The sequence below is a fragment of the Sporothrix schenckii genome (genome assembly GCF_000961545.1).
Source record: "Sporothrix schenckii 1099-18 chromosome Unknown Cont44, whole genome shotgun sequence".
NCBI lineage: Eukaryota > Fungi > Ascomycota > Sordariomycetes > Ophiostomatales > Ophiostomataceae > Sporothrix > Sporothrix schenckii.
Window position 1 is genome coordinate 996987 of NW_015971145.1, and position 27206 is coordinate 1024192.

At 56.7% G+C, this 27206-nt stretch overlaps 12 protein-coding genes across 12 annotated transcripts; 7 read left to right on the top strand and 5 right to left on the bottom strand.

Annotated features, from left to right (window-relative positions):
- Positions 1 to 482: 482 nt before the first annotated feature.
- SPSK_09416 (alcohol dehydrogenase) lies at positions 483 to 1661 on the bottom strand (the record flags this gene model as incomplete). Its single annotated transcript, XM_016735988.1, has 2 exons — positions 483 to 680; positions 720 to 1661. 2 exons carry the CDS (start codon positions 1659 to 1661, stop codon positions 483 to 485), a joined length of 1140 nt encoding a protein of 379 aa, XP_016587055.1.
- A 611-nt stretch (positions 1662 to 2272) lies between these two features.
- Positions 2273 to 4613, top strand: SPSK_08646 (uncharacterized protein; the record flags this gene model as incomplete). Its single annotated transcript, XM_016735237.1, has 2 exons — positions 2273 to 2331; positions 2414 to 4613. The coding sequence occupies 2 exons, from the start codon at positions 2273 to 2275 to the stop codon at positions 4611 to 4613; spliced, it is 2259 nt and encodes a 752-aa protein (XP_016587056.1).
- Positions 4614 to 4871: 258 nt separating this feature from the next.
- SPSK_08635 (pre-rRNA-processing protein ESF1) lies at positions 4872 to 7244 on the bottom strand (the record flags this gene model as incomplete). The annotated part of the gene is made up of 1 exon (XM_016735226.1): positions 4872 to 7244. The coding sequence occupies one exon, from the start codon at positions 7242 to 7244 to the stop codon at positions 4872 to 4874; it is 2373 nt and encodes a 790-aa protein (XP_016587057.1).
- A 1262-nt stretch (positions 7245 to 8506) lies between these two features.
- SPSK_08633 (iq calmodulin-binding protein motif protein) lies at positions 8507 to 10880 on the top strand (the record flags this gene model as incomplete). Its single annotated transcript, XM_016735224.1, has 2 exons — positions 8507 to 8773; positions 8832 to 10880. The coding sequence occupies 2 exons, from the start codon at positions 8507 to 8509 to the stop codon at positions 10878 to 10880; spliced, it is 2316 nt and encodes a 771-aa protein (XP_016587058.1).
- Positions 10881 to 11258: 378 nt separating this feature from the next.
- SPSK_08956 (prolyl-tRNA synthetase) lies at positions 11259 to 13023 on the bottom strand (the record flags this gene model as incomplete). The annotated part of the gene is made up of 2 exons (XM_016735539.1): positions 11259 to 12498; positions 12581 to 13023. The coding sequence occupies 2 exons, from the start codon at positions 13021 to 13023 to the stop codon at positions 11259 to 11261; spliced, it is 1683 nt and encodes a 560-aa protein (XP_016587059.1).
- A 931-nt stretch (positions 13024 to 13954) lies between these two features.
- Positions 13955 to 15882, top strand: SPSK_08840 (T-complex protein 1 subunit alpha; the record flags this gene model as incomplete). The annotated part of the gene is made up of 2 exons (XM_016735426.1): positions 13955 to 14042; positions 14108 to 15882. The coding sequence occupies 2 exons, from the start codon at positions 13955 to 13957 to the stop codon at positions 15880 to 15882; spliced, it is 1863 nt and encodes a 620-aa protein (XP_016587060.1).
- Positions 15883 to 17235: 1353 nt separating this feature from the next.
- Positions 17236 to 18630, top strand: SPSK_09231 (uncharacterized protein; the record flags this gene model as incomplete). Its single annotated transcript, XM_016735807.1, has 1 exon — positions 17236 to 18630. The coding sequence occupies one exon, from the start codon at positions 17236 to 17238 to the stop codon at positions 18628 to 18630; it is 1395 nt and encodes a 464-aa protein (XP_016587061.1).
- Positions 18631 to 19086: 456 nt separating this feature from the next.
- On the top strand, positions 19087 to 19514 carry SPSK_09997 (uncharacterized protein; the record flags this gene model as incomplete). Its single annotated transcript, XM_016736561.1, has 2 exons — positions 19087 to 19230; positions 19302 to 19514. The coding sequence occupies 2 exons, from the start codon at positions 19087 to 19089 to the stop codon at positions 19512 to 19514; spliced, it is 357 nt and encodes a 118-aa protein (XP_016587062.1).
- A 1424-nt stretch (positions 19515 to 20938) lies between these two features.
- Positions 20939 to 21484, top strand: SPSK_09900 (uncharacterized protein; the record flags this gene model as incomplete). The annotated part of the gene is made up of 1 exon (XM_016736467.1): positions 20939 to 21484. The coding sequence occupies one exon, from the start codon at positions 20939 to 20941 to the stop codon at positions 21482 to 21484; it is 546 nt and encodes a 181-aa protein (XP_016587063.1).
- Positions 21485 to 22442: 958 nt separating this feature from the next.
- Positions 22443 to 23705, bottom strand: SPSK_09329 (uncharacterized protein; the record flags this gene model as incomplete). Its single annotated transcript, XM_016735903.1, has 1 exon — positions 22443 to 23705. The coding sequence occupies one exon, from the start codon at positions 23703 to 23705 to the stop codon at positions 22443 to 22445; it is 1263 nt and encodes a 420-aa protein (XP_016587064.1).
- A 352-nt stretch (positions 23706 to 24057) lies between these two features.
- Positions 24058 to 24433, top strand: SPSK_10040 (uncharacterized protein; the record flags this gene model as incomplete). The annotated part of the gene is made up of 2 exons (XM_016736601.1): positions 24058 to 24279; positions 24338 to 24433. The coding sequence occupies 2 exons, from the start codon at positions 24058 to 24060 to the stop codon at positions 24431 to 24433; spliced, it is 318 nt and encodes a 105-aa protein (XP_016587065.1).
- A 984-nt stretch (positions 24434 to 25417) lies between these two features.
- SPSK_10205 (uncharacterized protein) lies at positions 25418 to 25639 on the bottom strand (the record flags this gene model as incomplete). The annotated part of the gene is made up of 1 exon (XM_016736751.1): positions 25418 to 25639. One exon carries the CDS (start codon positions 25637 to 25639, stop codon positions 25418 to 25420), a length of 222 nt encoding a protein of 73 aa, XP_016587066.1.
- Between the last annotated feature and the right edge of the window lie 1567 nt (positions 25640 to 27206).

Sequence of the window (27206 nt, forward strand, 5' to 3'; positions counted from 1 at the left end):
CGCCACGCGGACCACAGAATATGAACCGGCGAGCACTGAGATACTTACGAGATGTACGGAGTACTGATTCTCAACATCAGCTGCGTTCCAGTAGTTTAAACGACGATGCACAGTCAGACCTTGCGAATGGCTCCGCTGTCGTCCTCGGTCGAAGGTATAAAAGAGGATCGTCAGACAATGGTGTATCTGACTGCTAGATTGTGTTCCTTTCAATTAATATGGCCCTTCACTCTGCCATCTTGTTTCTTCATTTAGGAATGTGTGGAAGTTTGGACATGTGCGAACGAGAAGGTGCCTTTGCGTGTGCAAGACACGACAAGAGCCATAGCAATATGGTTTCCAAGCGACTGCTTTTTATGCGACCGTTCGAAGACATGCTTCGTCTGTTGCCTGCATTCACGGCAAACTCTTGACGTTCTACTTTCTGCCTTATCCATGCTTGCAAGCAATCAAACGACACCCGTTCATCTCTCCCAATCTCCCTACAGCTGCAGATCCGACACCCGCCACACCAGCCGCTCGGCACTGACCTCCTTTCTGCGCAACACATCCAAGGCCTTTTGAGCGCGCTCCAAGAGGGTAGCGCCCTCAATAATGCGCTGCCTGTTGGGCTTGACGATGCCTGCGGTCAACAACGCAGGAACGACGGTTGACTGCAGGTGTTCCTTGAAGAAGGGGTCCTACACAGTTAGCGATGAAGAAAGGCATATAACACCTACACTGGGACGGAAAGGGGGTACCTCTTGATAAAAGTGCGCGCGCACACCGCGGGCTTCGACACCATCGGCCCAGTTGACGGCAGCCTGTGTGTCCATGGCGTACTCGGGCGCGACGTCGTCGGTGGCATCGCGCACAATGACGGGCAAGAGTGCGGCGACGGTGGTACCGTGCTGGGCTAGATCGGCAATGGGGGCGAGGCTGCCCTGCTGGGACGCGATGCAGTCGAGGACGTACGGCACGGCCGGCCCGGCAGCGTTGGCTCTGGCGCCGCTCTCCTCGGCAACGGCCTGGAGAATTTGAGCGGCCACATCGACGTCGTGATAGTCAAATACATGTCGGGCGCCGAGGCCGCGCAGGTCTGCGTGGTGGTGCTTCGAGGCGGTTGTCAACAGGTTGGTGTAGCCCCATTGGCTCAAAATCTGCAGGGCGTACAGGCCACAGGACGAGGCGCCGCCCCAGATGAGGATGGGCGTGTTGGCGTGGGGATTTGACGACGCAGGTGGCCGGGGCCAAGCCAAAGGCAACCCGAAGTCTTTCGTGACGGCATGGAAGACGGAGACGACATTGTTGGGCAGAGTGACAACCTCCTGCATAGAGAAGCCAGCGGGGATTTTGCCGAGACTCGTCTCGGGGACCGTGGCAAAGTCCTGATAGGCCTTCTGCTTGTTGTCCTTGAACGCGAAGCCAAAGACCTTGTCACCCACGCGCAGACTCTGGACGTCAGGCCCAACGGCCGTGACGGTACCCGCAATACCGTCGCCCATGACCTGGGGGTGCGTAACGAGCAGGCCGCCGTCGTTTTGGTGCAGGTCGAGCGGCGTCGAAGCAGTCCATTCGACGTGCACCTGGACCTCACGGCCGATAGGCGTTGGCGTCGGGACGTCGATGAGACCCAGGGGGGCCCGCACGGCCACGGTGACGACTGCCTTGTGAGTGGACATGGTAATTCAAGTGTTAAGGAGTCAAAACTGTCAAGTTGTGGGTATTGGTGTGATTGATGATGCTTTCTTTGATTCCTTTCTTTTGGTATTTTGTTTTTCTTCCGAATACCTTCTCTTGGAAAATATTGTTTGGCGTTTCTTGAGTTGGTTAAAATACTTTTTTGTTTATTTTCGTCCTACAACGAAACGCCATCACAAACATAAATACTATATATTATGTTCGTGAGCCCAATCCGTCGGTTCACTTAAACAACTGCTGTCGGATAACCCGAATTATCATTGTGTCTTGGAACCGTCGCGGCGCTATCAGGGCATCCGTTAGGCGCTAGGGCGCCAGAAGAGCATCAGACAGCCGCCGACTTTGCCGACGTTTTTTGGTGTCCTTACAAAGCATCTCCGACGAGACCCACTTTCCCGCCCGAAGCATCCAACGACTCTCCATTGATCAACCCGACACCCCCGACTTACACGATCAAAACAAATCCGACACCGAGACACCTCGACATCGACAGCAATAAACATAATATCCACAGCAGGGAATAGCGATAAAGCACAATTGAACAAGAGGACGACAGGATTTTTATCCACTCTGCGGCATCCACATCTTCGGCATGGATTCGATGCAGACCCGAGAAGTCGGCGGCCGAACACCTCAGGCGTGCGAAGCGTGGTGAGTTTTGGCTGTGTCTAGGCCGCAGACAATATAGAAATGCTACGAAATATACACATTGCTGACTCTTGACATCGGGTAGCCGACGCAGCAAGACCAAGTGCAGCGGCACGCGGCCAAAATGCCGGCGCTGTCTGAAGCGCAAGACGCCATGCACGTGGCCCGGCGCGCCCACCTTCCAAGATGTCCCGAGCAGTGCAGACATCCCCGGCATACCTGGGACGCCGGAGTCGTTGCCCTCGATATATGGACAATCTCAAGCGACCCAGAGCAGTCCTGCTGTCGATGCCTACGCCCGTGTGGGCCCCTCGCAAGCCGTCGCCCTCCCCCAGCGGCTGCTTGACATATTCTTTGAGCGCCACCATGAGGTTGAATTCTGCGCGTTCTTGCACAAGCCGACGACCACCATGGCCGGCCTGCGAAAGCAGGCGCCTGTTCTGGCCACGGCCATTGCCAGTCTCGCGGCGTTGTACTTGACAGCCGACGAGGCGGGCCACCTCACCAAGACGCTCGGCTTGCCGACAGCCTGCACTGTCAGCCTGTCCGACTTCTATGCACGGCAGGCCTCGGTTTTGGGGCGTCATTTGACGGACCAGCCGTCTATCCCCACCATCCAGGCCTTTTTGGTCCTGGCCGTCCGCGAGCTCGTCGCCTGGAAAGACTTCAAGGCCTGGATGCACGCCGGCACCGCCCTGCGCATGGCCGATGCGCTGCAGCTGAGTGTGGAGCTCGACGCCGACCAGCAGGCACCCTTTGTTTTTGGGCCGACCGCGACGTCGGCACGTCGCCACGTTGGCCCCCGCCAGCGCGAGACCCGCCGCCGCACCTTTTGGGCTTGCTTTGTTGTCGACCGACTGATCTCTTACACATGTCACCACCGTTTCTACATTTCGCTGCCGCCCGTCATCTCCAAAGGTGTCGCCACCAATGTCCTCTACGGGACCCGCGGCGGCGGCGAGGACGTGCGTCTGCCGTGCGCCGACAACACCTTTGCCTTTGACGAGAACGACCCGGGCCCGTGGCTCAACGACTTCATGGGCGGGCAGTCGCCCCATCAGACGCCGGGCGGCCAGCTGTCGTTGTCCCGCACCAGCGTCACTCCCTTTTACCTCTGCCTGCTGCGGCTCTGGGGCGACATGGCCCTGCTGCACGCGACCGGTGGCCGACGCCGCACTCCGTATGCGCCCACAGATCCTGCCGGGCCCTTTGCCAAGGCCGGCGCCGCCATCTCCGACTTTGCCACGCAGGTCGTGCCGCCTGCCATGCACTGGTCCGCCGCCAACTACCGGCTGCACCGCCTGACAGGGCAGGCCCAGATGTTTGTCCAGTTCAATTTCCTGCTGCACCACGCACGATGCGTCATGCACCACGAGTACCTGCCGCAGCTGGACATGCAGTACTACAGCCCGCTGTTGGAGACGGACGGAAGCAACAGCAGCGGCTTTGACGTGGGCCTGGGCCTGGACTTCGACTACCGCTCGCTCATGGCGTCTGACGCGGCGGGTCTGCCGCCCGACTACTCCCACAAACCGCTCATTGACACTTGCATCGATGCTGTCAATACCATTACGGACATGGCCACCCTGCTGTATCACGGCGGCGATGAGGGTGAGGTCGCACCAGTCGGTTCAGGCGGAGTTGGTGGTGCCGGAGACGTCCAAACTGAACGCGACCGCGGCCGCGCTATGCTGCAGTCCACTGTCGCCGCCAATGCTCTCGTGACGGCGGCCGCTGTCCACCTCTGGGTCGTCTACACCCAAACCTGCGACCGCTGCCCCAAACCGGCGGCCCGCGCCAAGTTTTTGTTGCTGCTGCGCATCATCCAGTCCTGGGAGCCCCGCTGGCCGGTGGCTGCTGCGTGGGGCGAGACACTGGGCCTGCTCTACAAGCTGTATGAGTACTCGTACGGGACCGAGCCCGTCCCCGAGTTTGACTCGTGGGAAGCGGAGGGAGCGGATGGCACGACGGCGGCGACCAAGACATCAGCTGCAGCAGGTACAGTCTTCTCGCCGAACTGGAAACAAGGCGAAAGCAGCGCCTGCCGCGACCACCCTGGCCTCTCCTATGGTGATATCCTGCCCGACCCTGCCGCCGTCGGCCAGAGCCTGCACGACAAGGTCCGCAGCATTCTCGTGCACCCGCTGCATGCCCCCGACGTGAAGCGCAAGAATCTGCGCGTATTCTCACAGACCCTGTGGCAGCAGAACCTGTGGTTGCTGCCTGGCCTGCTGGGCAACAGCGCCAGCAACGACGGACTCGACATGGAAACCATGTATATGTGACGTGGGATGTAAAGAAATGGGGGCGTCAATCTTGTTCAATATTGTACCATGATAAATAATGAATAATGCCAGCGCAATTCATACACAATTAATACGCAAATATGTTACAAATGTTGTGAGTATGAAAAGCAAAATCAGAAAGAAATGCGGCCGTAAAGGCTGACCGAATATGCCTTTTTGTCTATCCCATTTAATGCCAAAAGAGAAAAGAGAGGACACACACACCAAAAAAAAAAATCAGCTCCGCCGTTCCATCCCTCACAACGCCGCCTTCTTCGCCTTGCTCTTGACGGACTTGACCAAGTCGGCCAGCTCGTCGCTGCGGGTCGAGTTGGTCTTGGCCTTCTTGCTGGACTTGGACGAAGCGCCACCACCATCCTCGCCATCGCCGCCCTTGCGTTTCCGTCGCGCCTCGTTCTGCATCTGTTCCAGACCCAGCGTGTCCTTGTACTGCGGGTGCGACGGGTCGATGGCAAACTCGCCGCCAGCAAACACCGCCTCCAGACGCGGATCTGCCACGTCCACGCCGTGGATGGCAGCAGCGGCGCTGGCGCCGCCGGCTGCCTCACCGGCATCGTCCTCGCCGTCATGCCGCCGGTTGTGGTTGCGCCGGTTCTTCTTGCGCGCTTCCTTTTGCCGCTGCTTCTCGGCCTTCATCACCTCGCGCATGTCAAAGTGGCCGGCGCTGCCACGCGCTTCCTCGCCGTCGTCGCCCATCAGCGCCTCCAGCTGCGCCCGCGACGCTTCCTTCTCCTTGGCCGCGGCCTCGCGCGCCGCCCGCTTCTTCAGGCGCTCCTCCTTGCGGATGGCCGACTTGGAGGCGCCCGCGCCGCCGGCCGCGCCGAAAGCGCCCGGAGCATCGTCCAGGAAGAACGGATCATTGAAGCCAAGGTCTTGGTCGTCGCCGCCCTCGGCGCGGCCTCCATCCTCCTCCACATCGCTCTCTGCCTCGGCATCTGCGTTGAGATCACGGCCCTCGCGCTTGGCAATCGCCTTCTGCTTGCGCAGGGCCTTGCGCTCCTTCTCCTTGCGCTTGTACTTTTCCAGTGTCGTCTCTTCGCTGCCGTCCGCGCCGCCAGACTTTTTCTTGGCAGCCGCGGCGTCGGAGAGTGCGGGGGTGAATGTGATTTGCATGCCGCCCACAGGGCCGTTCTTTTTGTCTTTGCCGCTCTTCTTGGCCGGCTCCTCGGCCAGGCCCAACGCGGCGCGCATCTTTTGGCGTGCGAGCTCCTTTTTGCTCAGCTTGGCAGGTTTCTCTTTTTCCTCGTCCTCGTCGGCATCGTCTCCTTCTCCTCCGCCGCCCTCCTTGTCGTCGCCGTTCTCCTCCACGCCACCAAACTCCTCTCCATCGTCCTCAAAGCCGTCCTCGCCGTCGCTGTCGCTCGCCAGGTACGCGCGCAGATCGTTCTCAATCAGCTCCGCCGGCGTGCCCGAAAACGCCTTCTTCATCAGGTCCTTGCGCGACGTGTCTTCGGGGTGCATGTCCCACGTCAGCTTGACTTTGCTGTGCTGCAGCGCCTGCGTCACAAACTCCACCGGCTTGTAGTTGGTGGGCACCTCGGTGCACTCGTCCCGCGGCTCGTCGTCGTCAAACGTCGTGTCGTCCGGCACGAACCGCAAGTCGATAAAGTTGGACGACGACTGGTACTCGGTGCCGTCCGTGGCCCGGTAAATTGCCTCCGCCGTCGCCGTGTCCGAGCACACCATCACCGCATAGTAGTAGCGCAGCCGGTCCAGCTGGTACGACCGCAGAGCGTTGCTGTCAAAGTCCGTGTCGTCCTCTTCACGAAGAAGGTCCTGTTTCACCTTTTCATCCTCGTCGTCGTCGTCCTCGTCGCTGTCGTCGTCATCCTCGGAGTCTTTGCTTCCCTCCTCGTCGTCATCCTCCTCCTCGTCGCTGTCCTTTGCTTTAAAGATTTCTCTCGGCGGGCCCTCCAGCTCCTCCCGCTGCATCCGCTCCTTGCCAAACTGCGAGGGGTACACCGAGATCCGCTCGATCCGTCCCCGTCCGTTTTTGGGCACAAAGCTCGCAAACATTGCCATCAGGTCCCGCGCCTTAACGTGGTCCCAGTCCAGGTTGACAATCGCCAGCCGGTGTGTGATCTCGCCCGTCGGCACCTCCGCTTCTTCCTCGCGGAACTGCTGCGTGTCGACAGCCGCCTCGTCGCTGTCGTCCGCGTCGTCCTCGCCACCAAAACGCTCGCCGTCTGATTCATCATCGTCGTCCTCGTCGTCCTCGTCAGACTCGGACTCGGATGCCGAGAAGCCACCGCCTCGTGCCGCGTCGTAGTTTGCGCGTGCCATCTTGGACGGCTTGCTTGGTTTGCTTGACGCGGACTTGGTATCGTCCTCGCTGTCTTCGTCATCCTCCTCTTCGTCGTCCGCCGCCTCGTACAGACGCTCCAGCGCCTTCTTTTTCTTGTCCGACTTGAGCTTACGCCCATACCGGTCAATCTGTGTTGTGGCCGTAAACTCCTTGTCTTTCAAAACCCGACTGAACCGCTTGTCAAGCTTCGTTTTCGCGTCACGCCGCGACGGCAGTCGGTACCGTGGGTCGCTCTCGAACTTGGCAAACCGCGCATCGTTGATCCGGCTGGGCGAGCCACTGCGCTCCTTGTTTTTGGGAGCCATGGCAGTACGCAGCTTGGTACGTTTCCGAGTGTAATCGTGGAGAGGGCAGTTTGTAAGGTCAGGTCGCGGGAAAGTCGTAGGCGGCAGTTAAGGAAGGTGTCTGTTCCTGCAGTGCGCTCTTGCCTTTGCGACGACTCTCGTGAGTCTGGATGTTTTCTGCCAAAACTTTTTTTTTCTGGGCCGGCAGAATCGCCCGAGCGATAAAGGCGGTGAGAGCGCGACTGCCACCCCCAGCCTAGCGCCTTTCTGGCCCACTCGACCTGGCCTACAATTGGAGGCTGCAATTGGGACCTGTAAATCATACTTGTAAATTGGGCCTGCCAAGACCGATCTCATCCCATCTTCCTTCAATCTCACTCTCGATAAAACAAATGTTGCCGTAAAGAGTCTGGGGCATATGAGAATAACATGCCTAGCCACGAATATCTTGCATTTTGATCTAGCAACATTGTAGAAGAAGATGTGCCGAAAACACACAATAGTGGCAAGCACATGCCCTGCAGCCAGTCTTCCGCTATTACTAGCCAGCTACAGCGCCGTAGGGCCACCTTTCGCGCCCCTTCCAGGCTAACACCAGTGGACTATGCACACCACTGACGTCATCCCAGAGTCGTCGCATTCATAGCTACGACGCACAACATACAGCTTTGACATGCTTTGGCGAGGGGGCAGGACCTCGCTAACAATTGCAATTTCAATGTAATACACTCCACCACGCAACTTTCGCTAGCGTCTAGGTTAAACATGTCTAGAAGAAAGGTCGTGGTTGGCTCCTTTCCAAGTGCAATACCATGTCTCGCAAGTGTGTAAGTGAGCATTGTACTTTCCAAACCCGTATATTCTGCCCACATTTCGCAGCCTGTTTCTCGAAGCAGTGGTGACGTATACTGACGATCCCATTGAGCGACCTAACGACGCATCTATCCCCCTCCCGCCTTCCCGAATTGAGCCAACAAGCCAATCGCTGGGACTTGCTCAATGTTTACCCCTTGCACAGTCGCACTTTCCTCCACTGTTCTCCTTAAAAGCAGCTGCGACCCCCGTTCTTGGCATTGACTTTGTTTCTCTTGGCATCTCCAAAGCTTCAATCGGCGCCTATTCCGTAATAGAGTCACGTTTGACGCAGCCCGTCGCCTGTTTCGCAAGCCCCACACATCTCATGGAACAGACCACACAGAGTTAAGAAATAAGAAAATAACCTCCGGTTCAATCGTTCAGCCCTATCCTTACGACGATCAACGAGCACCTCCGCTCACAACATCATGGAGACCAAAGACTTTGGGATTCTCAAGAAGGGGACGCTTGGCAATGGCATTGTCGAGCTCTGCACCTCCAAGAACAGTGTGTCGTCGCTGGTGGCTGCCGATCCCACATTGGCGGCTGGCGATGCCTGGCAGACACTCTATGGGAAGTACAGCCATACCAAGGACGCCAGTGACAAGGCAGCAACCTCTCAAGTCGACGACCTCCAGCGCGCCGCACAATGCGGCAAATGGGGTCCTACACAGCCGAGCGAGCTCTTCTTGAAAGTGAGTGCTCTTTGTCTCAGTGAGCTATTATAAGTGCCTTCCGCTGACGGCCACACAGATCTACCGTGATGTTCTGGCGGTTGTCGAGGAAAGCCCGGACCGGGCTATGGTCAGCCCGTCACTGCTAGGCAGCTGCGGCGTAGCACCGCTGACGGTGATCTCGACCATCCCGGATATTGCACGGCACATGGCCAATGTCATTGCTCGCGCCGAAAAAGAGGTCTTTCTGGCGACGAACTACTGGCAAGACAGTGTTGCCTCGCGCTACATCACAAACGCCATGCGTGAACTCGACCGCCGCGCTGGTGCCCGAGGCGAGCGCGTTGTCTTCAAGGTCATGTACGACCGCGGCAGCCCGAAGCAACTAGTCGACCCGCACTACCTTGTCGGTGTCGAAGAGTATACGGGCAAAAATGTCATGATTCCATCGTCCGAGGAGATACCCAACATCGACATGCAGGTCATGAACTACCACCAGGCGATGGTCGGCACCTTCCACGCCAAGTACATGGTCGTCGACCGCAAGATTGCCATTCTGCAAAGCAACAACATCCAGGACAATGACAACCTGGAAATGATGGCCCACTACGAGGGCCCCATTGTCGATTCCTTCTACGACATGGCCCTCATGTCCTGGCATAAAAAGATGGAGCCTCCGCTGCCGAGCTACAACTCGCCTGCCGCGGCCGGCGGGCTCAGCATCAACGGTGCGGCACCTGGCCAAGCCAACATCACACTGCCAGCGAATGCCAGCACTGAACCACCCACTGTCGCACGACAACAGCCGCAGACTACACCAGATGCGGTACAGGCCGGCCCGATCGTCGACGCGAGGGGCGTGCGTGAGCCGGGTGCACTGGACGCAAAAGCCGCGTACGCACCTGTTGAGAGTGATGACGTGCACCGCTCCGATATCGTCACCGGCCCGACGACCACTGCCAGCACGCTTCATCCGCATGCCTCGAAAACCAGTGGCGGGAGCAGCTTGGCCAATCCAGAAATGGACAAGGCGGCTGCTGCACAGATTAAAGAAGGGAATACGGGCAGTGCCGAGGGGACCCAGGATGTTATCAAATTCAGCCCCAACAAGCCGAATGGCCCGGACCCGGCCACTATTTCCTTCTTGAGCAGCGGGAAGCAGCCAATATCGGCCGCGTCCATCCACCAGCCCACTGCCCCCGACACACTCCTACCACAAAGCACAAATGAGCACCCGCAATACGACAGAGACATTGCAGGCGAGGTCACCCGCGTGCAGACGTCCGTCTCGGCAAAGCCAGGTGAAACACAGATGGAGGCCATCAGCCGGCTGCTCAACCATACCGTGAACCACCTCAAGGCCGATGCGCCAGAACCGAGCGAGGGCGAGGAAATGACACCCTACATTCCCCACGCCACCCACGAGCCGTTCCCCATAGCCATGGTCAACCGTCCACCGTTTGGTCCTCCGACGCACTCGTCGGTGGTGCAGCCCCAGAACGCGGCGTGGCTTTCGGCACTCAAGAATGCGCGAAAGAACGTCTTCATCCAGACGCCTACGCTCAACGCCGAGCCCTTGGTGCCTGCCATCTACGAGGCGTGCGAGCGGGGTCTCGACGTGATTCTGTACGTGTGCCTCGGCTACAACGACATGGGTGAGCTGCTGCCCCGCCAGGGCGGCACCAACGAAATGATCGCCCACCAGCTATACCAGGCCCTCTCCGAGACGGGCCGCCAGCACCTGCACTACTTTTGGTACGTGGCCAAGGACCAGACACGGCCCATCCCGCAGAGCAAGAAGAAGCGGGACTGCCACATCAAGCTTATGATTGTCGACGAGACGATTGGTATCATGGGCAACGGCAACCAGGACACGCAGAGCTGGTACCACAGCCAGGAGATCAATGTCATGCTGGAAAGCCCCGACGTCTGCCATGCGTGGATTGATGCCCTGCGCCGCAACGAGAACACTCATCTGTATGGCGGCCTCGACAAGAAGGAGGGCGTGTGGCGCGACCACGAGGGCAAGGAAGCCGACGATGTGCTGGGCATCGACCCTGGACGCTTTAGCTGGGCCAAGGGCTTCGTAGGCGCCATCAAGCGTGTGCAAGGCAAAGGTGGTTTCTAGGAAGAGCTGCCATGTGGCGCACGCAATGACTGGTGGTGGTCATTCCAGGAAAAGGACAACAGGGAATGATGAACGGCATTGTCTCTGGCGAGAGTTTTTGGTGGCGTCACGTTTTTGCATTTTTGAAGAGTTATATTCGTTATATAAGAAATGGTTTTACTTTTTTGTTTTCACAAGCTCATTGCCAAAGCCTGACATCAAAATCAGAAATTCAGTCGCTCTCCGTACCGCGCGCCGCCGTCTTGTCCACGTTCCACATGCTTCTTGGAAACACACAAGGTGTGAGTAAAACGCTTGACGTGCAAGCTAAATCAAACCAAATCCTCGCTTGATACTATTTTTCCACGTTTTTATTTTTGATTTCCCTTTCCACACACTCTAATAACTGCGACCGAACATGACCCAGGTGTTGGCGGTGCGCTCGCACTCGGGGTTCAGGCACTTGGTGCCTTCGGCCAGCTTCTCCTCCGGCTGCTCAAAGGGAATGCACAGACTCTTCATGCCCATCGACGGGGCTTTTTGGCCATCAGGGCCCTCGGTCACCTCGTCGCTCTTGGTCAGGTCCTTGATGCGGTCCTCGCACTTTGGGTCCAGGCAGAACGGGATCAGCACCACGTTCTTGTTGTCCAGAGCCGGCACCACCTTGCTCCAATCCTTAATCACCAGACGGTGCTCGCGGAAGGACTTGTCGGCCTTGTCGTACAGGTCCTTCTGCACTGTCTCGAGCAGCGCCGGCACGGCCGTCGCCAGCTCGGCCAGCGGGATCGTGCCCTTCTCGCCCGTGTCGCGGCGCGCGTAGCTGATCACGTCCTTGGCGGCGTCCTTGGGACCAAACTCAAGGCGCAGCGGCACGCCCTTGAGCTCCCAGTCGTTGAACTTCCACGCGGGCGTGTAGCCCTCACGCACGTCAATGTCGGCGCGCACGCCGGCCTTCTTGATCTCGGCGAGCAGCACGTCGCACTTGGCCACGTGGGCCGTCTTCTCCTCGGCCGTCATCTTGGCGGTCAGGCCGACCGGGATCAGAATGGCCTGGACCTTGGAGATGCGCGGCGGAAGCACGAGGCCCTTGTCGTCGCCGTGGATCATGACCATGACGCCAATGACGCGCGTGGACAGGCCCCACGAGTTCTGCCAGACATGCATATGCTGGCCCTTTTGGTTCGGGTCCTCGACGGTAATGTCAAACATCTTGCTAAAGTTCTGGCCCAGGCAGTGGGAGGTGGCACCCTGGATGCCGCGGCCATTGGTGGGGATGTAGCCCTCGACCGTGGTCGTGTAGTAGCCGCCGGCAAACTTCTCGTTCTCGGTCTTGCGGCCGCGCACGACGGGGACGGCGAGCAGCTGCTCGTAGACACCGGCGTACAGCTCGAGGATCTCAAGGACCTCCTCGCCAGCAGCCTTCTCGGAGACGTGGGCCGTGTGGCCCTCCTGCCACAGGAACTCGCGGGCGCGCAAGAATGGAGTCGTCTGCTTGGCCTCCCAGCGGACGACGGAGTTCCACTGGTTGAGACGGAAGGGCAGGTCGCGGTGGCTGCGGATCCACTTGGCGTAGTAGGGGTACATGACGGCTTCGGAGGTGGGACGGACGGCCACAGGGACTTCGAGGTCCTTGTCGCCGCTGTGGAGGTTAGCACAAAGGGTTGGATACACAAGGCTCATGCTCATTATCAAAAACATCACGAGCATCGAGGGAGACTCACGCTTTCGTCACCCAGGCCAACTCAGGGGCAAAGCCCTCGACGTGGTCCTTCTCCTTCTCGAGCGACTTGGCCGAGAGGAACATGGGGAAGCTAGTCTCCTCGACGCCCATGTGCTCGATGCGCTCTTGGAACCACTTGCGAATGACGTTCCAGATGTACATGGCAGGCGGGCGCAGAATGTAGAAGCCGGCAATTTCGTTGTAGTAGTCGATCATCTCGGCCTTGAGCACAACTTCCTGGTACCACTGCGCAAAGTGGTCGGCCTTGCTGACGGTGATGCCGATGATGTCGTCCGCCTTCTTGCCGCCCACAACGGCGACGGTCTGGGTTGCCGCCTTGGCCACCTTCTCCGCCTTGGCCTGGGCCATCTTGGCCGCCTTCTCGGCCTTCTTGAGCGCGCTCTTGGAGGGCTCCGTGCTCGCGGGGGCAGCTGCGTCGGCCATGTTTGTTGATGGTGACAGGGGTGTCAAAAATGGTGATATTTTGGGGATGCCGTGAAATTGGCGATGCAGCCACTTTTAAGGACAATGTAAACACGCTCGGGTCGTTCAAAATGCGCAATGCTCGTTTCTTCCGTGAGTCACCCGGACAGTTGTGTCGTCTTCTCCGGTGAGTATTTTCTTATCCCAACTGTTATTTTTTACTTTTTACGTTCAGGCAGGGACCAATCTCAGGTATATTAGTTTATTTATTTGGAGGGCGCTATATGTCCTATCTTGTCGCCGTGCCGCCTGACTCTTTGGCGGCTGCCATGCCAAAATCTTTCCAGTTGCCCCGCACTCGCGGGCCCCTGGTTCGCTTCAGGCGCTGATAGAGGGGCTAGAGCCCATGGAACCTCCTTATCTCTCCTTGCCTGCCCGAGAGGGGAAAGCGGTGTGTCTTATCACTGCGCGTCGCTTTTCTGCCAGGTCCCTCCTTCCCCCTGTGCCTGCAGGGCATGGATCAACTGATTTTCCGCCCAAATATCAAGAAAGTGCTATGGAGCACTGTATAATCCGTTACCAACAGAGGGCCTAACTGGTGGTTTTGTCTATGGCTTCCCCTGTCTTCTATTCCCCTCCACGGCTCCCCTCTTTTTTGCCCCTATTGTAAGCAAACTTGCAGGCCCCAACAGCAACCGCCGGGAGCTGCTGCTGCGAAGCTCTCCTATTTTTCAGAGCCACTCAAACTATACGAAATATTTCTGCCTTGGTAAAAGAAGCTACATCGAAGTCGAAAAGCACAGCATATCCCCCCCTCACGACCAGGCGGCAGTATTACGTCGACGGCACTCCCGCTCCCGGACGGCAATCGATCGATCTTTACAGTTGTCGTTTCCGTGATACTTTTGCCCGTTTTCAATTCGCATTCGCCTCCATCCACACCGCCATCGCCATGACGTCCATGTTCGAGCAGTCCCGGCAGGGGACGCTCTTTTTGGGTGGCCAGAAGATTTCTGGCACCGACATTCGTGATCAGAACGGTAGGTCGGAGTCGGTTGTGTGATTTTGTTGCCCTAGCTCCCGTACTGACGCTCCCTTTCCGCAGTGATGGCAACACAGGCGATTGCCAACGTGGTCAAGAGCTCCTTTGGCCCCAGCGGTCTGGACAAGATGATGGTGGACGACATTGGCGACGTGACGGTGACCAACGACGGCGCGACGATCCTCACGCTGCTCGACGTCGAGCACCCGGCCGGCAAGATCCTGGTCGATCTGGCACAGCAGCAGGACAAGGAGGTGGGCGACGGCACGACGTCTGTGGTGCTGATCGCGGCCGAGCTGTTACGGCGCGCCAACGAGCTGATGAAGAACCGTATACACCCGACGACGATCATCACGGGCTACCGCCTGGCGCTGCGCGAGGCCGTCAAGTACATGAACGAGAACATTAGCATCAAGGTCGAGCAGCTGGGCCGCGAGTCGCTCATCAACATTGCCAAGACGTCCATGTCCAGCAAAATCATTGGCTCCGACTCGGACTTCTTTGCCAACATGGTCGTCGACGCGCTCCAGGCCGTCAAGTCGGTCAACACCCGCAACGGCGAGACCAAGTACCCGGTCAAGGCCGTCAACATCCTCAAGGCCCATGGCAAGAGCTCGACGGAGTCGGTGCTCGTCAAGGGCTATGCGCTCAACTGCACGGTGGCCTCGCAGGCCATGAAGACGCGGATAACGGACGCCAAGATTGCCATTCTCGACATGAACCTGCAAAAGGAGCGCATGAAGCTGGGCGTGCAGATCACCGTCGACGACCCGCAGCAGCTCGAGCAGATCCGCGCGCGCGAGGCCGGCATGGTCATTGAGCGCGTCGAGATGATCCTCAAGGCCGGCGCCAACGTCGTCCTGACCACCAAGGGCATCGACGACCTCGTGCTCAAGCTGTTTGTCGAGCGCGGCGCCATGGCCGTGCGCCGGTGCAAGAAGGAGGACCTGCGGCGCATTGCCCGCGCCACCGGCGCCACGCTGCTCAGCACGCTGTCGGACCTCAACGGCGACGAGCGCTTCGAGGCGTCGTACCTCGGCCACGCCGAGGAGGTCACGCAGGAGCGCATCTCCGACGACGAGTGCATTCTCGTCAAGGGCACCAAGGTGCACTCCTCGGCGTCCATCATCCTGCGCGGCCCCAACGACTTCTCGCTCGACGAGATGGAGCGCTCCGTGCACGACTCGCTGTCGGCCGTCAAGCGCACGCTGGAGAGCGGCAGCATTGTGCCGGGCGGCGGCGCCGTCGAGACGGCCCTGCACATTTACCTCGAGGAGTACGCGGGCACCGTGGGCTCGCGTGAGCAGCTCGCCATTGGCGAGTTTGCGCAGTCGCTGCTGGTGATCCCCAAGACGCTGGCCGTCAACGCGGCCAAGGACGCCTCGGAGCTAGTGGCCCAGCTGCGGTCACGGCACGCGCTGTCGCAGCGGGTGCTGGACAAGCCGGCGGCGGGCGGCCACGGCGCAGTGGGTGCGGCGGCATCGGCTGGTGCGGCCGGTGCTGCATCGGGCGCGGCGGGCGGTGCCGGCGGAGCCAAAGACGCACAGCAGCTGGCGTCGCAGGCGGCCACCTCGCAAGGCAAGTCCGCGGCGGCCAAGCAGCAGCAGCTGGACGACGAGAAGGCGATTGCGCGCAAGAAGGGCTACAAGAACTACGGCCTGGACCTGATGCGCGGCCGGGTGGTGGACGAGATCAAGGCAGGCGTGCTGGAGCCGAGCATGAGCAAGGTGCGGCAGCTCAAGTCGGCGGTGGAGGCTTGCATCAGCATCATGCGCATCGACACGCTGATCAAGCTGGACCCGGAAGAGCAGAAGGAGGATGACGGACACGGCCATTAAAATGGGGCGGCGTCGGAGAGCCTCCGGCATTGAGTTTCATGGCGGATATGTATGAAAGGTCCATGTTTCGGAAATGTACTTGTGATAGAGAAAAAAAAGGGAAGTCAAAACGAGACCCACGGCGGCGCCAATACAATATACAATACATTTTACGTATCTTCTTATTCCGCATCCGTGTTGCCAATCATCTGAGCACAGAGGTCTCGTGCCATGTTTGCACCACACAAGATTCGAACGAATGTGGACATTGGAGGTCAACGCGAGTCGGTGAGCAGACGAATTCTATGGTGTTGTGAACTCCAAATCCGTTCAAGGAGTAGTCATTTGAACAGCCCCTCACAGATAGTGCAAGTATGAATGTACGTTCCCCTCGCTCCATCCCTTGCGGGTGCCTGTGGGCCGCCTATCGTCGGCTTAAACGCTAAGAACACGCAGACCCGCCCGCTGTTTCCGTTCTGCAAGCGGTCTTCTTGCCCGTCGATTTTCCCCGGTGAATGACACGGAAAACGGAGTAAGAAACAATAAAATACGTCCAGCATAAATGGGACTCTGGTTTGAACAGCTCCCCGTACATCCTGTCCGCTGTTCGGTGATGTACATTTTGTCGAAACGTTTTTTTTTAATAAAAAAAGGCAATTACATCTGCACGACAAGGGCGATGACATCGGCAGGAACGACCAGAAACATTCTCCACCACTCTGTCCTGCTTGTTTGGGGCAAGTGCGGTTTGATTATTTGCCCGTTGAGTACAGCATATATGCAAAAATACTGCGCTTGATGGCTTGTACTGTGTTGTTTTTTTCTGTTCGCCAATCACGAACTGAGCTTTTAGTCACAAGCTCACAAGCGCCTTCTTTTCTTGGATTCTGTACTCAACTTCCTCCGTAGAAATCAGCCCGTTAAACCAAACTACACAGGCCAAGGCCGGCCGTTGCTGTACCTAGTGCGGCCGATCTGCCCTCTCCAAGTTCTGTTATTGTTCCATTGTATCTTTCCATTGTGGACCTATATATACATATACGGCACACCGGTTCCTGCATCCAGGCTTCTCTCGTTTCTTTTATCTTCATCGTCGAGTCGTTTCTCGAAATAACTTCTTTCCTTATCGGCCAGTTTGCACCAAACGAAGCAAGAGCTGACGCTAGACCCACGCACGCCTACGCACCTTCCCCCGCGAACGAGGAAACCGTCTGCCATCGGCTCCTCCTTCCTTTTTCGTCATTCATACGTGAACAAAAGGGATCCTGGAATTGACCCAACCAGAACTTGCACGATTCATCTACAGCAAACTCTGACGACGAAACGTCTAGGCCTTACACCCAATTGCTTCATTTTGCTTCATCGCCATATATGATGGGCTCTACAGGCCACGACGAGAGCCTGCCGGAGGCGACGGACCCGGCCCTCGTCCTCGCGCTCCCGACAGCGCAAGAGCGCCGCAAGGTCTGGGAGCTGACGCACACCATGTGGGGGAACGCTCTCCTTTTAGACGACTACCTGAAGCGTGAGGAGTACTTGACGACGGTGCCGCTGGCCATGGAGAGCGGGATCACGCACTGGATCCTGACGGACAGCCGGCGGCCGGTCAACGACCGGCCGATCCTGTCGAGCTGCGAGACACTGCGGAAGCACGCCATGTCGGCCGAGGCATCGACGACGGCGACCGTGGTGGACGGCATCGCGCACGGGATAGCGTCTGTGTTTACGGACCCGGCGTACCGGGGCAAGGGCTACGCAGGACGGATGCTGGAGGAGCTGGGCCACCGGCTGGAGCAGTGGCAGGTGACCAGCCCGGCACACGAAGAGGTCGGCGCCAACATGATGGCCACCAAGACGGACAGTGAGGGAAACGGAAAGGGCAATGCACCCAAGACGCTGTTTTCGGTGCTCTACTCGGACATTGGCAAGACCTTTTACGCGAGCAAGGGCTGGCCGGCGTTTCCCAGCACGCACCTGTCGTTCCCGCCGCTGGCGCTGCCCCTTTCGGAAACGGAAGACGGCGCAGCGTCCTATACGTCCAAGGCTGTGCACAGCGAGGATGGCAGTTTCACGGTCACGCCGCTCGGCTACCACGAATTGACGGAGCTGTGTCCGATTGACGTGCAGCTGCTGCGCGCGCGGCTCATCCGGCGGGCCACGCGGCGGGCCGTGCTGGGCGGCGGCAGCGGCCGGCCCAGCCTCGCGGGGCCGAGCGTCACGCTCGTGCCGGACCTCAACACGATGCTGTGGCACCTGATGCGCGAGGACTACATGACCAAGCACATTTTCAGCAAGACACCCACGGTGCGGGGCGCTCTGTGCACCTTGAACAACGCCCCCCAGCCCGGCGGCAGCGGCGTCGTTGTCGAGAAGCAGCGCAGCATCTGGGTCATTTGGACGCGCGGGTACTACAGCGGCCTAAAGACGCTCAACGGCGAGGGCAACACGCTGTACATTCTGCACGTGGTGCTCGAAGACCTCGACGACGACTTCCCGGCGGACCCGGGCGAGGTGCCCATCTCGCAGCAGCACGTCGACGGCTTTGCGGCGATTGTGCGCATGGCGCAGGGCGAGGCGGCGGCGTGGCGGTGCGGCGAGGTGCAGCTGTGGAACCCGACGCCAGCGCAGCGGATTCTGGCAGAGCGGAGCGGGATTGCGTACAAAGAGGTGCTGCGGGATAAGGACAGCATCCCGAGTCTGCGGTGGCACGGCAAGGGCGTGTCGGAGGACGTGGACTGGGTTGCCAACGAGAAGTTTGGCTGGTATTAGAACGACGTGGTAGGCGGTGGGTGGCTCGTCTTGCCTTCTGTTGGTTTACAAAGTGGCACTTTTGCCTGGATGGGAGAAAAGTCCTCTCCAGCTTCATCATTATTACCGTTTTTGAGTCAAAAATGAAAGCAGTTGCAGACTGCTTTCCGGAGCATCCCCACAGCCCCGGAGTTTGTTTCGCCGTACGATGCCGCTGGTAGTGGCCCCGTTATTAGCGCTGCCATTCACTGAATCACAGACTAGTTCTTCGGGCTTCCGGGGCACTAGCGCTCGTTTTAGGCGGGTATGGTTACCCGTTTGGCGCTGCGGGGTGCCGGAGGCCGGACCAGCAACAACACGCCTTGTTGATATAAGACGGCAGACATCGACTCACGATGAGAATGGCTGCCGCTTCTCGTATGATATAGTTTGAAAACGGAAAACAAAAATCGTATTGTTCCCCAGCCGCCGCCAAGAATGCCTCCCACATCCTATACCATGGTCGCGTTCATCAAGCGCAAAGAGGGCATGTCCCTCGAGGACTTTTACACGTACTGGGAAGACGTCCATGGACCGCTCGTCAAGCCCTGGGCCGAGAAGCACGGCCTCACCTACAAACAGGTATGTTTGTTTTTCTTTGCTTTGGGAGGGGGGCTCCCTTGGTTATATCAAACAACGTGGCTGACCTTAAGGTCCACACCGGCTCAAACGCCCCGACCGGCGTCGACTCCGAGTTCCTCAGCAAATACGACGGCTGTGCCATCTTTGAGTTCTCAGACCCCAACGCCATTACAGTGGCGTTTGCCGACCCGGAATTTAAGCGGGATGTGTCGCCGGACCAGGAAGTCTTCATGCAGGAACAGGTGACAATTATGACGACGGGCAGCACTGTGACCATAGTGTAAGGGTGTACCGTCCGTCCCAACTGTATATCGCTGATCAGTATTCACCACGTCGATGAACGATGAACTTGTAGTCATATAAACAAACTTGTGGATATAGTACGGTGTAAGTGAATGCACATTGAAACATACCCAATAAGAAATAATAGCAAAACATTTAAAAAAAAAAAATAAAAAAATAAAAAAAGTATGCGGATGCGTCCGGGGTATGCAGGCGCCTCGAATCAAAGATGAGACCTGTCGACATCAGCCAATGCACATCCTGTCGTCGACCGTCACGCCAACACATCACCATTCACAAAAGTGTACATCGAGTTGCACGTCTTAAAATGTGTGGCCAGTGCCTTGGCCTTGTTGACTTCGTTGAGTCTACCGTGCCTTTCTCTGCATGCAGTATCTTGTTCAATGCAGTCTACACAGCCCAATCCTACCCCACATGGAGATGCAAAGACATTTTGACAGTCCAAACAGGCTCACAGCCTATGCCTCTCTCATTTCCTTGACGTGGGTGAAGCAGACCAAAGACGATCAATAGCGAACTGTTGTTTGTCGTGTACCCGGTCAAGCCAAAGCCAAGTGGCCCAAGTTCCGCTGTCCCAGGTGAGGGCTACCTTCAGACAGGCGCGTGCAGAATAAATGATATCACAGCCTGGTCCTCGAGGCCGGGCAAGGGTGGGTTGCAGTGGGAGGGTTGAGCAACAAATCTTGTTTTTTAGACGAGATCCCGTCTTAGCGTTGATTATTTATATTATTCTTTTAATGGCCCACTGGCCCTTAGTGCAGGCTAAAGAGACTGCTGTTTCAAAATGGAACCGCTGTATTTCGTAGACGCCTAGTGCAATGACGACCTGGGAAGGGGGCTCGGGGTTGGCCTAAGGCGTGGCCTGTGGGGTGTTGGCGACAGGGCAGCCGGGTGGCTAGGCCGGGCCAGGAGGGCTAGACGGTCGCCCGCGCGAGCCACTGACGTCAACACTGTCAACCATTAATGGGTGGGAACCAACATGTACATCACCAAATCAAATTATGCACATACAATCTAGTAAACAAACCCTGCCAAACGTGACACACTGTCTCTCCACACGACCACTTTTTGTGTGCGTGTATGTGTGCGTGTGGGACTTGTACTGATCTATGATTTGCCACGCGATCGATAGACTCGAAAAACGGGCAACGAATGACTGAAAATGACGGAACACTGAAGAGGACAAACGAGATGAAGCTAAATACGCATATATAAACAAAGACCCGTCCTAGTCGAGTTGATCCCAAGCTGGACCTGTCGATACCTTCTCCTTTCGATGCACAACGTTGAACAGATTATTTTCAAACCAAGACCGACTTACACCAAAGCCACCGCGCAAAACACACACACGTGAATCGCACCACCACCATCCCCTACACAGCCATCACGACCACCGACCACCACAATGCCTACCGTCCTCGGCCTCACAAACGAGAGCTACGACAAGCTCAAGGACATGTCGACCCAGGACATCGGCCCTGACAACAAGGGCCGCCTCTCCACCATCCTGCAGCGCAACGTCGCCGCCGGCCGTGCCATGGACACCCAGCTCTGGCGCGCCCTCTGCGACGAGCCCGCCACGGCCGTCGCCTACATGGCCAAGGATTGCGTCATTACCAGCCCGCTCGTCCCGCCCGCCGATGACGACGAGGGTAGTAGCGACAAGTTTGCCAACGTCGTCGCCGGCAAGGACAACGTCGAAAAGGCCTTGTCCAACATGGCGCCTTTGCTGTCGTACAAGTTCCACGACATCAAGGTCGTCCAGATCGACCTCATGGCCGTTGCGGCCGTCTACCGCGTGACCGTGTCGCGGCGGACGTCGGGCGAGGGCAAGGGCTCGAACAAGCGGGACGAGATTGAGGATCTGGAGATGGTGGCGCACTCGTCGTGGCGGCAGACGGCCGGCGCCGACTGGGAGCTGTGCGGCCATTGCGCCGGGTTTGCCGAATAAAGGGAATACGGGTTGTGCTTCATCTTATTGTCTTTTTATTGTCTTTTTATTGGGAATATCAGCGACTTTTAGAACAAGACGTTCTACGTTCTTTGTTTTCTTTACATTTTTGAGTCTCATTTTGCCTCGTTTCTGAGCGGATTTAGTTGCTGCGTTCTTTTTTTTCGTTATTATTAATTTTGCGCCATAAATACCATTTCAAAATCATGAAAATAGAAAAGAATGCTCTTGCCACTTGGTCATATTGTGGTACATAATTTTGAACGAAACGAAAACTCAATATCTCTCTGCAATATTGATTCAACGCTCACAATCAGTTTCTCCACTGCCAAGTCTGTGTCTCTGGCTAAACGAAGGCGCATAGATGGTCGCATGCATGCATTATTTCGTCATCCATTTCCCGTCCGCCTTTGGCTTCCCGCCCATGTATCCTCCTTCCCGCATTTCCAAGCGTGCGCAGGACGTAAAGTCATGTCGGATAGGTCACGCCCGATCATGCATGCTACCTGCCATTATTTCATGTTACTATTGCGTATGGGTGAGCATGTTAACTGTTGGATAATAGCAAGAAAAAAAAGAAGTATTCTCTATTATGTAAAAGAAGAGCTATTTATTTTCTTTCTTGTAAAAAGAAAAAGAAAAAAGAGGCTTCAAAACCCTCACAGTGTTAACCATATCGTCCGTCATAAGGAAAGAGAGAAATAGGAAAGGAGGAAAATAAAAAATAAACAAAGGCCGTCAACCAAATCCCAATCGCCCATAAACCCGCTGGAACGTCACCAAAATAAAAAAGTAGAGCGTACTGGATACAAAATTTGATATTTCGTTTTTCCTATGTTGTAAGCGGCCAAGGAGCCCCCCCCCCCTCCTCATCTACAGTAAGGACAGTCGATAAAGTGGGATGATAAAAGAGAGACAATGATGAGCCCCTACAGCAAAGGAATCAGAGACCACAAATTTATGCAGACACACCCAGGGCGCTGTTGAAGGCGTCCGCCGCAGCCTGGCCGCTGGCGGCGTTGGCAGCCGAGGCAGCGCTGTTGCAGGCCGACACGGCATCCGCGCCAGCCTTGCAGTTGGAGCTGAGCTGGCCGCAAATGAAGCCCGAGATGACCTTGATGTTCAGGGCCGAGCCGTGGCTGAACTGAGCCGAGTCGACCGGCGCGAACGACTCCTCCTTGCGGCCGTCGAGGCCCGCGGCGAACTTGATGGCGGGGTTGGAGCACGAGCCAAAGTCAAGAGCGGCGCGACGGAGCTTCTTGACGCGCTTGGCAGCACCCGAGGCGGCCTCGCAGGCGGTCTGCTGGGTCTCGCACTGGGCAACGCCGCCCGAGATCTGGCCCGAGTTGGCAGCCGTGGAGCAGGCGTTGTGCTGGACAGAGCAAGAGCGCTGGAGAGCGGCACCCTGATTGACAAAGGTCGAGCCGTCAACCGAGAAGGGGCGCTTGGGATCGGCATCCGAGCTCACCACAGGTGGGGGAGGGCCGCCCAGGGCGCCCGTGAAGGTCTGGACGTTGACCGAGGCCGAGGCACGGGACTTGACCTTGACGCCGGCGACGGCAGTCTTGATCTCAGCCGCCGACAGGTCGGCGACCAGCAGCTTCTGGGAGTTGATGCAGCCAGCGGCATCGGCGGCATCATCGCAGGTGTTGCCCTTGGCAGTCGGGTCGCCAATCTTGCCAGGGGCGAAAGTGCCGGCTTCGTTGGCCAGGGTCGGGTCACCGCCGACGGCAGCGATCTGCTTGGCGACGTTGACGGCAATCTGCTTGTTGCCCGAGGCGGCAGCCGAGGCAGGGTCTTGGTGCTGGGTGATGGCAGCAATCTCGGGGTTGACGGCGGTCTGATTGCAGAGAACCGACTCCAGGCCGACAGAGCCGGTGTTGCGCTCCAGGGCACGGTAGAGAATGGCGTTGACCTGGCCGTTGACGTCACCAGCGGCGACGGCATTGGTGAAAACCTGGTCGGCAACAATCTGCTGGAGACAGTCGAGGTTCTGGACGTTGGGAGCACCCTTGGCAGCGGCAGCGTTGCCGAGCAGACCGAAGACGGCGTCCTGAATGGCCAGCGGGTTGTTCTGCTGCAGGATGGGGTTGACGATGTCGAGGATGTTCTGGTGCGAGTGCTCCTGGGGAACCTCACGCTTCAGGACAGCCTTGTACAGAGAAATGTCGCGAGCAGCGGCAGCGCCAGCGAAGGCGAGAACGGCACCAGTAGTCTTCATTTTGTAAAGATGGTAGAAGAACGCGTTACAACAACAAGAGAGTGTATAAAAAACGAAGTGAAGAGGCCCGGCCTAAAAAAGCAAATTATATAAAAAGAGTGTAAGAAAGATAAAAAGTTCACAGAACTGTAGAAAAGAAAGAAAGCACACTGGGTGAGAAAAGAGAGCGGTTGTTGAGTAGGACTGAAGAAAAAGAGAGAACAAAATAGAGAGAGGCTCGAAGATGGGAAGAGGAAGCGAGCTATATGTATGGCATGATGATCTGACAACAATAGGCAAAGCCCATGTCAACAAAGAAAAATACACACACCAGTCAGCCTGTCAAAAATAAATTGGCAGGGGAAACGCAGGAATGTTGAGACGGGATAAGGTGGAACAGGGGACAAGCGACCAAAAGACCAGATCATGGCGGACCAGATCTGTCGGCAAGATTGGAGAGAGGCGAGAGGGGCCGGAGCTGATGAGACGGAGACAGACGCAGGATTCAAACACGGGCATTGTGGCGGTCTGTCTCCAACCGTGCCCCTTCCCACTCGGCTACCCGCCTCATATTTGCGTCTGCGATGCAAAAAAGGTGTGCAATAGCATGAATCATAGGACCCCCTCGCTAAATGCCCTCCGTCATTTTGCAGATCATGATGGACGCATCGCCAAAGCCCAAATGGGAAAATAAGAGAATGGGAGGGTGGGAGAATGCTGAGAGTGGTACAGACGGGGCAGGGGCGTAAGGAGAATGTTTTCTGTATCGGGTTGGACGGTGTCCGGAACAAGACACCTTTTACAGTTTGCAGTCGTGTTCGAACGAGAGCCCATGGCGTTCTGGTCTGTGTGGTGGGTTGGGTGGTATGCTCGCCAGGTCTCCTCACGCCCCATGTTACTCTCCACCAGAGCACACACGCCCCAAGCCAGATTCAATGAACAGTCTGCCGGGCTAGTTATGGGTGTGAGAAGAGTCGACGTTACAATAGGTTCGAAGACGTTGAAGACGGTTGTACGACATAGAAGCCTCTCACTCCTGCAGCAGCGGCATCGGCTCTGTCCGTGAGCAGGGGCTTGAAAGAGGCTGACATGGCCTCCCATGGGAAGCATGGGAGGCTCTGCGGGTAAGGCAGGCCTGCGTCAATTGCACAGGCAAAGTCCACATTTGTTCGTAATGTGCCCTGGGCAATTCTCGTTCGAATAGCAGGTGAGTTTCGTTGCGAAGTCGCCCTCTTCCCCACCGGCGAAAGAGGCATCAACGTCTCATCGTGGCCAGTCTCGGTGATGTCTGTCCGTCCGATGAAAAAGCATCAAACGAATTCTCGGACGATGACAAGCTCCCTTGACGCGAGGAACGGCCGCGATTTGTTGACTTGAGCACAGTATACGTCAATACGACAGCATGGGCAGGTGCCTTGAAAAGAAGGTTCTTTCAACCCCAGGCTTTTGGTGCTGTAGTGAGAAGAAAATAAGTCTGCCTCCGGTTGTTTTCGACGCCGCGGCTGTTTTGGCGCTCACGGGGCGGTCAGCCACGCATGTGTCTGGGATGCCCTCCGATCAGACTGCCGATGGCACGTCGCACGTCTCAACTGCGCGGAAGCCGCACCAACCCGCAATTGGATGTGGACGCCAAGAAGGCAGAAAGGCAAATGGGGTGAACATAGCGGGAAAAAACAATTGACATTCTGTCGATTCGAAATATGGCCAATGGGGTTCGATGCCTTTGACCTCCCTTAAACCGCTGCATCGGAGAGGAAGGAGCGATCTTTTCGAGTCGATGCATTTGGGAAGGCGCATTTCTCGCATTCCATGGCAACGTCAGCGTCCGTGGTCGGTCTTGCCGTGCCTGAATACGGTGCTCCTTCATTTTCGTCCTTAATTGTTTTGTCCTGATCTTGCCCTCTTCGGAGAATACCTCGGACGTCTTGCGCCTTGCTTTTCTTTATTTCTAACATGGCGATGATACGAGGGAGGCGACAACCACCAAAGCGCGCCAAGCTCGATAACTTTATGCTCGACTACAACTGGTGACGTCCTCCTTCGGCCCAGCCTGCATTCAGTGGATTAGCCGCCAATAGCCTCCTCTCTCATATTTGTCGACTAGACTTTAGTATGCCTCCATTTTGATGCGTACATTTCGCTGCTCCCTGTCCGCCCAGACGACAAAAGACATAACCCGGTGAATGTGACTTTCCCTGTATCCGCCTCGCCATGGCGTTGTGCCTCCTTGGATCTCTGACTGGGAATGTCTTCGACATCAGACGAGGCAAGTCAACGCGAGATGAAAGGAGAGTTAAAATCGGACAGGGAGCCCAGATACATTATCATCACGCTGCCTGTCCGCATTTCCTCTTGAAGCATCGTGGTATCGTTCAATGCTTGTTTATTTGCCTTTTTTGACGACACTCACTTGTGCCAAGCTTTGCTATCCAGATCACCTTTGTTTCTTCACGCTTTACGAGAAACAAAACATCGATAAGCAGCTAGCAAGCCGTTGTAAAAAAACGTACCAGAAAACAGCATTCTGCGTTGGCGAGAGAAGATGCGTTCAAAGTAAGGATGCAGCCGCATCAATATCCATCTCAACCAGAAATCACAGAGACAGAGAACAATATATGAGGAGTCGACCAGACATGCCTCAAACCGGGCACGCATTTTTCCCAGATTATAAAGGATGATGAGCGTTTTGGGCTCAGGTGTGTGTCAGCCAGGAAACAGTTGAGACAAAATGACCCTGTCGTCCATATGGCAAATGAGCAAAATCCCATTGTGCGAAACGTGTTTCACAACCACGACAAGAGACGGTGGACCTAAACGCCATCGACTGTCAAGATGGCCAAGAAAAACGAAGACGAGATTCCGATTTTCGTCCGTTGTCTCTCGTTCACAACCGGCGAGGTCTCTCTCACCAATTCTGCTTTTTCCAGTCTGCAAGCTCACGCTTCCCCAGCTCTGGAGCCTAGAAAATCAATGCCATGATCGGAGCATTGCAACTCTTTAAAGCAATCTTGCTTCGAGCGATCTTTGACACGAAACGCCACGTACCAAATGGCAGCCAGCTGTGGCTCGCTCATGGTCCATGCGACATGTTCCACGCACCCCATCCAAAACACATATCGTTGTGTGCAACAAAGCTCGATTTATACATGACGAAGTCGGACAAAGGTTCCGAAACTGGAAACAAGAGAATCCAAATCGAGACATTCCCCAGCTTACGGAAGCCTTGACTTCTCCAGATACGGACAATAACTCGAGACGACAACGCACGCTGGCACAACGATTCAAGGTCATTTTTCTTGTCCCAAGAAAAATGGGGCAAAATTAAGCATGATAAAACTAAGGTTGCCTTTTTGATGCTCGCTCACTGTCTGGACAGCGATGGCCTCTGTTCCCCGGATGTCATCAACTTGGATATGTGGCCCTTGCCCTAGCTATACGCTTTCACTTGTTTCGGCGCTGATTGTTTCCGCACCCCTTTGCCCTCATTCGCCTCCTGCAAGTCTTGGATCGCTGCTCTTCTGT